Below are 11672 nucleotides of genomic sequence, written 5' to 3'. Positions count from 1 at the left end.
TAAATCTATCCCTTTTACTCCTCGCCTTTCTAAATATGAGGAGAAGAGATCGTATGCCGCTTGCCTATCCATACCTATTAATCAGCGCGCGCTGTTGCAGCTCTCCAGGCTCCGGCGGCACGTAGAGGCTTGAGTCACCGTTGTGATCCTCATGGGTGCTTTTAAAATCTGGCACCGTCCCCGCTGCAAGGACCCTCACCCAACTTCCTCGACCGTGGCGAGTTCCCTTTTTTCTTTGTAATCCGAGAAAAAAGGACAGAGGTTCAATGTTGCCGCATCATTGCCCGCAGCGTTGCTCGCATTCTCCACCATTTGTCGACGGAAGGAGACCAGGACATCAATTGATCATCACAGGCCCAATTTTATTGATCAGTACGGTGGGTTAAATACAGTTCATAATGAGCTTCATACATATTGCGAAAGTTGAGCTCAGGATTGGTTAGTTACATATCAGCACCTACACCTACTTCTACATTCCTATGGTTCTACTTTTGATACTTTCTACATATTCTCAGGATATATTCAGGAATAATCTCTACTCCCTATCCTCATGTTGCAGCAAGGTCACTGATTGCTAATTGCTGACATCTCCTTTCAGCTTGCTGACTGCTGACTTCCTTCTCTCAGCTTAACCAGCAGCATTATGTCAGTATGGCCTTTCTCAGCTTATCAACTATTAAGAAAACTATCCACAGCTGTGCCCTGTTCCCTTATTCCCATGGGGCTCTGCAGGGTCACAGTGGTGGTGTCACATTGGATTCTTGCTTCCATGAGGCCCCGATGTGTCACAATGGACCCTTGGTTCCATGGAGACTCACAATGTCAGAAGGGTCTCTCCTTGGTTCCATGAGGTCCTGCAGAGCCCCTTGATTCAATGAGGCCTCCAAGTGTTACCTTGGCCTCCAGGATTCCATGAGCCCCCTCAATGTCACAATGGACCTTTGATTTCATGGGGTCCTGCACTGTTCCATGAATCCTTAGTTCCATGGGGCCCTGGAGTGTCACAATGGACTCCTTGGTTCCATGGTGCCAGACAATGTGGCAACTGCCCTTTGGCCTGCCGGGACTGCAGAGTGTCACAATGGTTCCTTGTTACCATGACACCTGGAGTGTCATAATGGTCTCCATGATCCCATAAGGCCTTGCAGTGTCACAACAGACCATTGGTTTCATGGAGCCCCATAGTGTCACTATGGTCCCCTTGGCTCCACAAGGACCTGAAGTGCCAAAAAGGCCCTTTGGTTCCACAAGGCCTCTAAGTCTAAAAATGGCCTCCAGGTTCTATGAGGCCCTGCTGTGTCACAATGGACCTTGGCTTCCATGATGTCCCAGAGTGTCACAATGGTATCCTTGGTCCCACAGTGCCAGAATGGACCCTTCATGCCATGAACACCCACAGTGTTCACGGCAGTGCCCTTGATTCCACCAGGCCCGGCCATCCTCTAATGGCCCCTTGGTTCCAGTGCAGTCCCAGTGGTCCAGTGGTCCCCTTGGTTCCAGTGTCAAGAGTCTCCATTGTTCCATGAGGCCCCGCAATGTCTCTGTGCTCCGCTTGGTTGCACAGGGCCCCACAGTGGAACAATGGATTCTTGGTTCCATGAGGTTCCTCAGTCCCAATGGTCTCCTTGGATCTGCAGGGTCACAGTTGCCCCTTGGCTCCATGTGGCCACGCTGTGTCACAATGGCTCATGGTTCCATGAGGCCACACAGTTTAACAAGGCAACCTTGGATCCATCAGGCCTTTCTGTGTCACAAGGGACTTGTGGTTCCATGAGCTCTCACACTGCCAGCAGCAGTCTCCTTGGTTCTGCAGTGTCACCATGGACCCTTTGTTCCATGAGGTCCCGCAGTAGAACATGGTCACCTTGGTTCCGTGAGGTTCTGCAGTGTCACAATGTCCCATTGGTTCCAAGAGATTTCTCAGGGTCACAATGGTCTTTTTGGATCCGCAGTATCACAATGGACCATTGGTTCAATGTGGCCCCAAGATGCCAAAATGGATTTTGGTTTCATGGGGTTCTGCTGTGTCAACATGGACCCTTTGTTCCATGAGTTTGCACAGTGTCACAGCTGACTCCTTGGTTCTCTAAGGAACCACGGTCAGCAAACCTCTGGAATATCAGAATAAGGCTCCTTAACACTGATTTCCTATTTCGGAGGGGATAATTTATTCAGGCCTGAGGTCTGGTGAGAGAAAATTGCGAAGGTTACATGTACATGTGATTCTACCAGCATGTTGCTTATACACAGTCCCTAAATGTGAATTACAATTTACTCATTTCCATGAAATCCACCCAAAGGTCCCAGATTCACTCATTGTTTTCTCTATTCCTGCACTCTTGATCCAGATGTCTTCTACTTTTCTTCCAACCATCCTTGCTGGGAAAGCAGCCCCTGCATGCCTTGTTCCTATGCTGAAAGTTCACAGGCAGGGTAAAAATGGACTGAACCATTTTGGTATCAGCCCCAGGCTTTGTGTGGGCAGGCAGAGGCAGGCAGGAGGCAGAGCTGTCAGCAAAGGAAGGGGCCAGCCAGGTGGGGCAGCCGGGGGATGCCGACAGCCTGCAGGGACAGAGGCGCAGGGCAGGGACACCGTGGGACAGCCTGGGCTGCACAGGGCACAGGGATGGGCAGCAGCTGCAAGACAGCCCTGCCAGAGCCAATTTGGGCAGCACTTTGGCCATGGCTGCTGGGCCTGGGCCTGAGGCAGGAGCACGAGACAAGTGACCCTTGCAGGCCTGGGGCCTCATTGCCTCCTTGTCCCTGCTCAGCAGCCTGGCAGGGGCCGCCCCATGCTCCTGCCCTTGGCATTGCACATCCCCACATGCCAGTGCCCACTCCGGCAAGAGCCCTGAGCAAGAAGGGATGGACAGCATCTGCTTGGCCAGGGGCTGGGGCTCAGGCCTTGGCCCTTTGCATTCCTCAAACACATCCAGCTTTGCTCAGCATCAGAGACACATTTGCCTTGTTTGTCCCCAGCTGTCATCACTTCCTCCAAGGTTCTGCTCTAACTGGAACCTGGGGACACTTTCCCAGTCGTGTCCCTCAGTGGGACCCATTAAAACTTCAAGAAAGCTCAGAGTTTCAATTTAACTTTGAGTTCTTGAGAAGTTTTTTGAAGATGTTCTCAGTGACTGAGTCTGGTGTAAACAACATCAAAGCCCTGTGAGAATCATTAAAGTTTTCCTAGTCCAATTATGGAGGAAGATTTCAAAGATCTTGTAAGAAATACACATTCTTATTTTAAATAAGCTATTTGATTTTATTTCTCATTAGAGCAGAGGTGATTGCAACATTCTGTGATTGATGTTGACCCATGGTCTCTCCTCAGCAGTTCTGGCCTGCTCACAGAAGCTGTGCTTTGAGCTCTGACCCAGTGTGGACAACCTTGCTCCACACTGCCCAGCCCCATCCTGTTTGTCCTCACTCCCCTGGGCCCTGCTGTGCTTGCACAGCTGGCTGCACTCAGCCTAAGAGGGGTTTTCATGTTTTGGGGTTTTTTGAATCAATCTGAAACTCCAGAGTTTCCCCAGTGCAAACAGACACACTGCTCAGGTGTGTGCCAGCCCCAGGTGCCACCAAAGCCACTGCAGAGCTGCCCTGGGCCAGCTGTGAGGTTGGATCATCAGCCCAAGCTGCACTGGGCACTGCAAGGGGCTGTGGCCATGGGCACTGCACTGACCCCACTGCTGGGTTTGGCTGCCACGGCCACCATGAGAAATCGAACTGTCCTTGGAAACACTGGGCAGGACTGGGACATACTGGGGAACACTGGGAACGCTGTGGGAGACACTGGGACGTACTGGGAGTGACACTGGGGAGTCCTGGGATAACATGGGAAGAAGAGGAATGCTGAGAGGGAATCTGGGTGGAGTGGAATGGATGCTGGAGGTCCACTGGGACATACTGGGACATAACAGGACATATGGGGAGTTATACTGGGACCAACTGGGGACACTGGGGACATTGCGGAGAAGACTGGGGACACTGGGGCATCCTGTGGATGACATTGGGCGGAACTGGGAACAACTGGGAATGAACTCAGGTGTATTGGGAGGGACTGGGCTGTTCTGGGGTTGTACTGGGGTAGTAGTGGTGATGAACTGGTCTCTACTGGGTGGGACTTGGGAGGTTTAACGGGCAGTTTCCGCCTACACCACCTCCCATTTTCCGAGGCTCCCGCCGATCACCGACCGCAGCCAATCAACGCCAGGGAGCCGGGTCTCGGGGCGGTGCCTAGGTGGGCACCATATTTTATTTTTGCATACAACTCCCATCATGCCCCGCGGCCGGATACAGCCTCATTGGAGCAGAGATTATAACGCCCGTCATGGCCCGCGCTCCACAGAATCCTGGGATCGCCCCCCCATCTGTCCCATAAGTGTCTCCCAGACCCTCCAGGATCCCTCAGTGCCCCCTCACCGCCCACTTGGGACCCCCAAAAGCCTCCCGCACCCCCTGAGTGCTCCCAACCCCACAGATGCCCAGTACAGCCACTTCTGGGAATTCATCTCCTCTCATCCCCCGCAGCCCCAGAGCCCCTCAGAACACAGTCCCGTCCCAAAACCTCCTGCCGTGCCCCTCGCCCTAAAGAGCCCCGTAAGAGCTCCCTGAGCTCCCCTCAAGGGCTCCCGAACCGTTTAAGTTCCCCCGAGGATCTCAAGTCGCGGTTCGGATGCAAAAGTGTCCCCCAAGTGCCTTCCTGGACCCCCAAACGCTGCGTTTCAACTACTTCCGGAACTACAGTTCCCATCATGCTCCGCGGCGCGCGTCAAGCGCTAGTCCACTCGGGACTTCATCTCCCGTCATGCCCTGCGCCCCACCTTGAGCCATTGCAGCTGCGCCCAGAACTCCCGTGATGCTCCGCGGCCTTGTTACCCTGTGTGATACCCGCGCCTTCAACTCCCATCACCCCCCGCGCCCCAGAGACCTCCCCCCCAAGGGTTTGCCCGGACGCCGAAGGGCCCCAAATTCCCCTCCCTGACCTCCAAGGGCCTCCCTGGACCCCCAAGTGCTGCCCCGGACCCTGAACTGTCCCTCAGAACCCCTGAGTGTCCCTGCAAGGCCCCACCTGGCACCCCCAAGTGTCCTCCAGATCCTCAAGTTCTCTCGGAATTCCCTCCCCAGACCCAAAACTGCCCCAAATATGATCCAGAAATGTCTCCATGGACCCCAAAGTGCCCCTTCTTGACCCTGTATTGTAAAAAGACTGTAAAAAAGATGATTAAAAGTCTACAAATATATCTAATATATATATGGAAAGAGGAATAAATAAATAGCTACTGGAGCTTAATAAATTAATGAAGGTGTGAAAAACGCCAATCACTTGTTTTTAAAATTTTTAAAGTTTAATTGCAATAAAATTGTTTTAAAAATAGCAATAAAATTAGAGTAATAATAATTTGTACAAATTGAATTAGGACAATATGAGACAATAAAGACAAAGAATTACGGACATCCAGGTACCTTTTTATGGGCAGCATGAGCCCAAAAAAGGACATCTGCTAACAAAGGATTAACCCCTAAAAGCAATAGCCTGTGGCATAGTCATGCCCTTCATACATGATGAATAAATTCCATTCAAATACAGGATTCTGTCTGGTCATCAGCAACTTCTTCCTTCTAATCCTAACAGTGCCTTTGAGGAAGAAGTTCGTTTCTTCTGATAAGAGGGCAATAAATTCTTTTTCTCTGAAAGATTTAGGTGTCCTGGGGTTGCTATCTGGTGCAAGTGCCTCATTCCTTTCTTAAAAAATCCCACTAACATATGGTAAATACCTGCATGGAGCCATATACTATGCACTTTTCACAAAGTGAATTGTGTTAGTTAGAAACGTTGAGCATTAATTTTCTTGCCTACTAAAAATGTAGTGATTTTTCTATATAAATATAAAAACTAGGTAATAAAATCCAATACTGTTGTTATAAATATAAATAAATATAAAAATATATAAATAATAAAATGGTAACACCAAATAATGTGTTACAGAATAAAAAAAAGAAATAAAAAAAAATCCATGAACTTTTCTGGGTGTTTTTTGGGATCTCAGTCCTAGGGGTCATGGTGAGGTTGGGCGTGAGGAGCAGGTTTCCAAACTGGCTCAGCCTGCAAGGGGCTCATTCTTCTCCCTGCCCAGACCTCCTAAGGAGACATTCAGCATCAAGATGACTTGGGGAGTGCTTCCATCCCCTCTTCTCTGAAGTGAAAGTAAAAAAATGCACCCTTGATTAAAAACCAATCATGATGTGCACTGTGAAATCTCCCTCCTGAAGACAACTCCAAACTGACTCCAATCACTGCACAAGCCCTGGAGACTCAAAGACAATGGAAGGGAGACAAAGAGCTCCTGAGGGCTTTCTGTATTTTAATCAGCCCCACGCTGGATTTGGGGCTGGCTCCAGGAGCCTCAGGCACGCAGAGAAGGATGAAGAAGCTGCTCAAGGAGTCAGCAGCAAAACTCCAAGTGCCTTGGAGCATGGCTGGGCCCCAGGGAGGGCAGGGAGTGCCAAAGGCTGCCCAGGGCCTGGGGAGAGCAGGTCCTTGAGGCCAGGACTGCAGGAAGCCCAAGGCTCTGAGCAGGGAACTGCAATGCTGAGCAAGGCCTGGCTTGGCTGCAGGAAGCAGAAAGGCCAAGCCCTGAGCCCAGCCTGGGCCAGCAGGGCCTGTCCCTCACGGCTGCCTCGGGGCTCTTGGTGGGCCAGGGGGATGTGAGGGGCAGCAAGGACAAATGGTATCAACCCACAGCCCCTGTGAGCCTCCGCAGGGAGGCCGAGGGAGAAGCAAAGTGCAGCCCCTGCCAGGAAAGTTTCTCTTGTGGGGCCTCCAGAGGAGCTGCCCGAGCCCAGGGCACAAAGGCCTGGGTGCCTGTGGCCCCGCCAGCCCTGCCCAGCCCTTGGCCATCTGTCCTGCAGGCTGTGCCCCCTGGGCGTGCTGCTCCTCTGCCCTGGCCAGCTGCACTCGCCCATCTCCTTGTGCCCCAGCATTTCTCACCCAGCGTTTCTGTGCCCTCCCTGGGCTCCCTGCACCCAGCACTGCCGGCTCCTGGCACACAGAGCCCGGCCATGGCCCAGCCTCACGCTGCCACACCTCCAGCACCAACATTCTGCCCTGCAAGGGACTTTGCTTTCTCCTCAGCTCCAGACTGAGCCTTCCAAGCTGCACTTTGGGGAGGTTTCCTGCAATTCCCACTGCCAAGGAAAGCTCTGTCTCCTGCTGGTCACAAGCAGAGAAGGGCTGGCAGGAGATGTAATTGTCAGAGGCTGTTTGGGGCCCAGTGACCATGAAATTATTGAAGATTTTAAATATTCTGTGAAAGGAGGTGTTGTATTGGACTAGATATTTAGTTGGTTTCACTGGGTGTTGGGAAAATATATTATTGGGTCACGTGGATGGTATATTCCCCCTCACATGGCTTCTCCCTCACCCCCCTGGTCTCTGTATCTCTGGTGGTCTGCCCCACGGGTGGTCCCTCCCCTCACCCCTCCCCAGTGTTATCCCATTGGCTGCACTCCTCTTTCACTGCCCCCATCACCTGGGGCATAAAACCCTACCGCAGGTGAGGCTCTACCTCTTTGCTACCTGGTGGTCGCTCACTGCAGAAGTGTCCCTGTCTCAAGCCAATAACCTGGATACTCATCTCCACGTGGCAGAGAGCGCTCTTCGTCTTTTGTCTCGTTCATGCGATTCTGTGTTGACTTTAGTATTGAGCGAGCCGGCTCTGGATTACAATAAGCCTAGACACCCACGGTTATCGCAAGGAGGGGCATCAACAAATCTTCTACACTGGAGTTCCAGGGAGCAGACTTCAGCCTATAAAGGATTGAGCTGGGGAGAAACAAATCAGGTACTGATTTTTTAAAGGGAAACAGCCCTTAAAAACAAAGGATTCCAAGAAGGGTGGACACAATTGAAGAAAATAATTTTGACAGAGCAGCAACAGCCTGTCCCTCTATGCCCAAAAGTGAGCTAGCAAGGAAAATGAATGACCTGGCAGGGCATGGAGCATTTTCCAGGAACTCAAGGGAAAAAAATTAGGGTGCATCACCTTTGGACAGAGGGACAGGAAACTCAGGACATGTTAAAGGATGTTCTTAGGTCATGCAGAAAGAAAATTAGAGATGTGAAAGCTCAATTAGGATTTAACCAGGCCACTTCTGTGAAGGATAATAAAAATGATTTTATAAATATATTAATGGCAAAAGGAAGGATAAGGACAACTTCCATTCCTTATTGGAGGGGAAATGGTTAAGATGAGGAAAAAGCTGAGGTACTTAACCCCTTCTTAGCCTCAATTTTCAAGAATAAGTCAAGTTGTCCTCAGGACAAGTGTTCTCCTGAGCTGCTGGAAGGGCACAGGGAGCAGAACAGCCCCCTATAATCCAGGAGGAAGCAGCTGGGGACCTGCTGAGCCACTCAGATGCTCACAGGTCTCTCTGGGAGCAGAGGGAATCCATTCCAGGGGGATGAGGGAGCTGTGGATGATCTTCCCAAGCTGCTCTCCATCATTTACCATCAGTGCTGGCTCAGCAGGGAGGTGCCAGAGGACTGGAGGTGCCAATGTGAGCACATCCCCAAGAAGGGCTGGAAGGAGGAGCTGGGCAACTCCAGGCCTGTCAGCCTGACCTGGGTGCCCGGCACGGTTATGGAACAGATCACCCTGAGTGCCATCACAGGGCAACCACAGGATGGCCAAGCAATCAGAGTGGCTGGAGAGCAGCCACGCAGAAAGGGACCTGGGGGCACTGCTGGACAGCAGGCTGGACATGAACTAGCAGAGTGCCTGGGTGGGCAAGAAGGCCAATGGCTCCTGGCCTGGATCAGGAATGGTGTGGCCAGCAGGAGCAGAGTTGCTGTGCCACCCATGACATGCCCCCAGCTCTGCACACACACTTTGCTGCTGCAGCTGCAGAGAAGGCAGCAAAAGGGGAATTGCCAGGGAAGACATTGCTTGGAGATGCTTTAAGTCTCTTAAAACCACTGAGAGCAGAGGTCCTCATGGACACACCCTGGGGCCACAGCAAATGTGGAGAAAAACAAAATGAAATACGCCTCAAACAATGCCATTTGTTCTAATATTAAAAGATTAAGAAAAAGGGAAGGAAAGAACAAATCAAATACTAAACCCAAGTGTCGCAGATATATTTTTATGAAAACCCTGTCTTAGGATTTTTTCATCCTGAGAAGCTGAGAGGCTCTAGGAACAAAATGTAAACAATGGTTATCTGCTGCTGTGGAATGCATCAGGTGGATTTTTGATTGGCCCATCTGGGATGTTTATAATTAATGGCCAATCAAGACCGAGCTATCTCAGAGAGAGTCCAAGACAGCTGCCTTTTGTTATCATTATTTTCTATTTTATTCTTAGCTTAGCTAGTCTTCTGAGATGAAGCTTTTCCTTCTATTTTTTTTAGTATAGTTTTAATGTAATATATATATCAGAAAATAATAAATCAAGCTTTCTGAAATACAGAGTCAGATCTACGTCTCTTCCCTCACCTGAAAACCCCTGTGAGCACCGTCACACCCAAGTATTATCAAAGACGAAATTTATTACAAATGACTTGTAGAAACTGGCAAGAAGTTTAGTGTTCCTGAAGCCATCCAGTCATCATTGTCCACACTGCAGCCTTAAACTCCTGGTTCCTCAGGCTGTAGATGAGGGGATTCAGGGCTGGAGGCACCACCAAGTACAGAACTGACAGGGCCAGATCCAGGGATGGGGAGGAGATGGAGGGGGGCTTCAGGTGAGCAAACATGATAGTGCTGAGGAACAGGGAGACCACAGCCAGATGAGGGAGGCAGGTGGAAAAGGCTTTGTGCTGTCCCTGCTCAGAGGGGATCCTCAGCACAGCCCTGAAGATCTGCAAATAGGAGAAAACAATGAACACAAAACAGCCAGAAACAACACAGACAGCGAGAGCAATAGGCCCAAGTTCCCTGAGGCAGGATTTGGAGCAGGAGAGCTTGAGGATCTGGGGCACCTCACAGAAGAACTCGTCCAGGGCATTGCCATGGCACAGGGGCAGGGAAAATGTATTGGCTGTGTACAGCAGAGCATTGAGAAAGGCACTGGCCCAGGCAGCTGCTGCCATGTGGGCACAAGCTCTGCTGCCCAGGAGGGTCCCGTAGTGCAGGGGTTTGCAGATGGACACATAGCGGTCGTAGCACATGATGGTCAGGAGAGAAAATTCTGCTCCCACAAAGAAGAGAAATAGGAAAACCTGTGCAGCACATCCTGAGTAGGAGATGTTGCTGGTGTCCCAGAGGGAATTGTGCATGGCTTTGGGGACAGTGGTGCAGATGAAGCCCAGGTCAGTGAGGGCCAGGTTGAGCAGGAAGAAGAACATGGGCGTGTGCAGGTGGTGGCCGCAGGCTACGGCACTGATGATGAGGCCGTTGCCCAGGAGGGCAGCCAGGGAGATGCCCAGCAAGAGGCAGAAGTGCAGGAGCTGCAGCTGCCGTGTGTCTGCCAATGCCAGCAGGAGGAAGTGCCTGATGGAGCTGCTGTTAGACATTCCTTCACTCTGGTCATAGTGGAGTCTTGAAAGAAGACATTGACAAGCTGGGACAGATTTCCTTTTTGATTTCAGGTTTCTGGTCCTTCTGTGTTACTGCCTTATCTTCAGCATTGCACTCAGCCTGAATACTGGGGAGACCTGAGGGAAAACAGGGCTCCCTGTGCCACAGGGCAGTCAGACCTGCTGGAACCACACAGGTGCCCTTTGTTCATTTAAACTCTCTCTATTTCACCATGATCACAATTAAATGTTTTTTGAAAAATAAAGTGGACTTTTGGAATTCTCGAGTTTAAAAATTGTTTTCTCCAAACGCTTCTCTCTTTCCCTATGCACATGAGCAGGGAGGGACACCAAGGATTGCTCTGGCTCCTTGCTGCCTGGAGCTGTGCCTACTGGAAGCTGTTTCTCTCTATCCAAGCCTTGTCCCTGCCAGTGCTGCCAGAGCCCAGCCCAGCCCTGGGGGCTCAGCTCTGCCCTGCACACCCCTCCCAGCACTGGGCACTGCCCAGGGGCATCTCCCTGGCAGCAGGGCCTTAAGGGCAGGCCAGACAAACAGAGATTCTGCAAGCCAAGATGCTGCTGCTGCTGTCTGTAGGGAGAGGAGGCTGAGGAGGCACTTTCTGAGGGAGAGCTGAGGCCCATCAGCTGATGCCCAGGGTGACAGTGCAGGAGTCTCAGTGACACAGCCAAGGCTGACAGCGCCTTTCCCTACCCTTTAGGAGAAAGCTGAGAGCAGCCCTGGCCATGCAGCACCATCTCTAGAGCAGGAGGAATCTGCCCTGATGGGGGTGGCTCCTTTCACCTCCAACTTCTCCCCTGCAGCATCCATGGGGAGCTGCCAGGCAGGCTGAGAGCTGCCCCTGGCAGGTGGCACATGGCCTGGGCTGGCCAAGAGCCCTGAGGGCTGCAGGAGCTGCTCTGCAGGACAGCCCTGGGCAGCCCTGGCTGCAGCCCCAGCTTCAGCCCCTGCAGCCGTCCCTGGCAGCAGGAGCCGTCCTGCCCTGTCCCTCTGACGGTGCCCAGGGCAGCCCTGCTCTGCAGCACATCCTCCTCCAGCTCCTCCTGTGCCCCAGAGAAACTGGGAGAGTCCTCCTGGCAAATCCCCCAGGCTGTGGGGTGTGCTGGCTTCAGGAGATCCCTCCAGGAGCACAGGG

General features: G+C 51.7%; 1 protein-coding gene across 1 annotated transcript; it reads right to left on the bottom strand.

Moving 5' to 3' along the window:
- Positions 1–9582: 9582 nt before the first annotated feature.
- Positions 9583–10515, bottom strand: LOC135460853 (olfactory receptor 14C36-like). Its single transcript, XM_064737808.1, has one exon. It carries the CDS (start codon positions 10513–10515, stop codon positions 9583–9585), a length of 933 nt encoding a protein of 310 aa, XP_064593878.1.
- Between the last annotated feature and the right edge of the window lie 1157 nt (positions 10516–11672).

This window comes from Zonotrichia leucophrys, unplaced genomic scaffold (genome assembly GCF_028769735.1).
Source record: "Zonotrichia leucophrys gambelii isolate GWCS_2022_RI unplaced genomic scaffold, RI_Zleu_2.0 Scaffold_109_149410, whole genome shotgun sequence".
Taxonomy (NCBI): domain Eukaryota; kingdom Metazoa; phylum Chordata; class Aves; order Passeriformes; family Passerellidae; genus Zonotrichia; species Zonotrichia leucophrys.
This window is presented reverse-complemented; position numbering and strand designations above follow the sequence as displayed.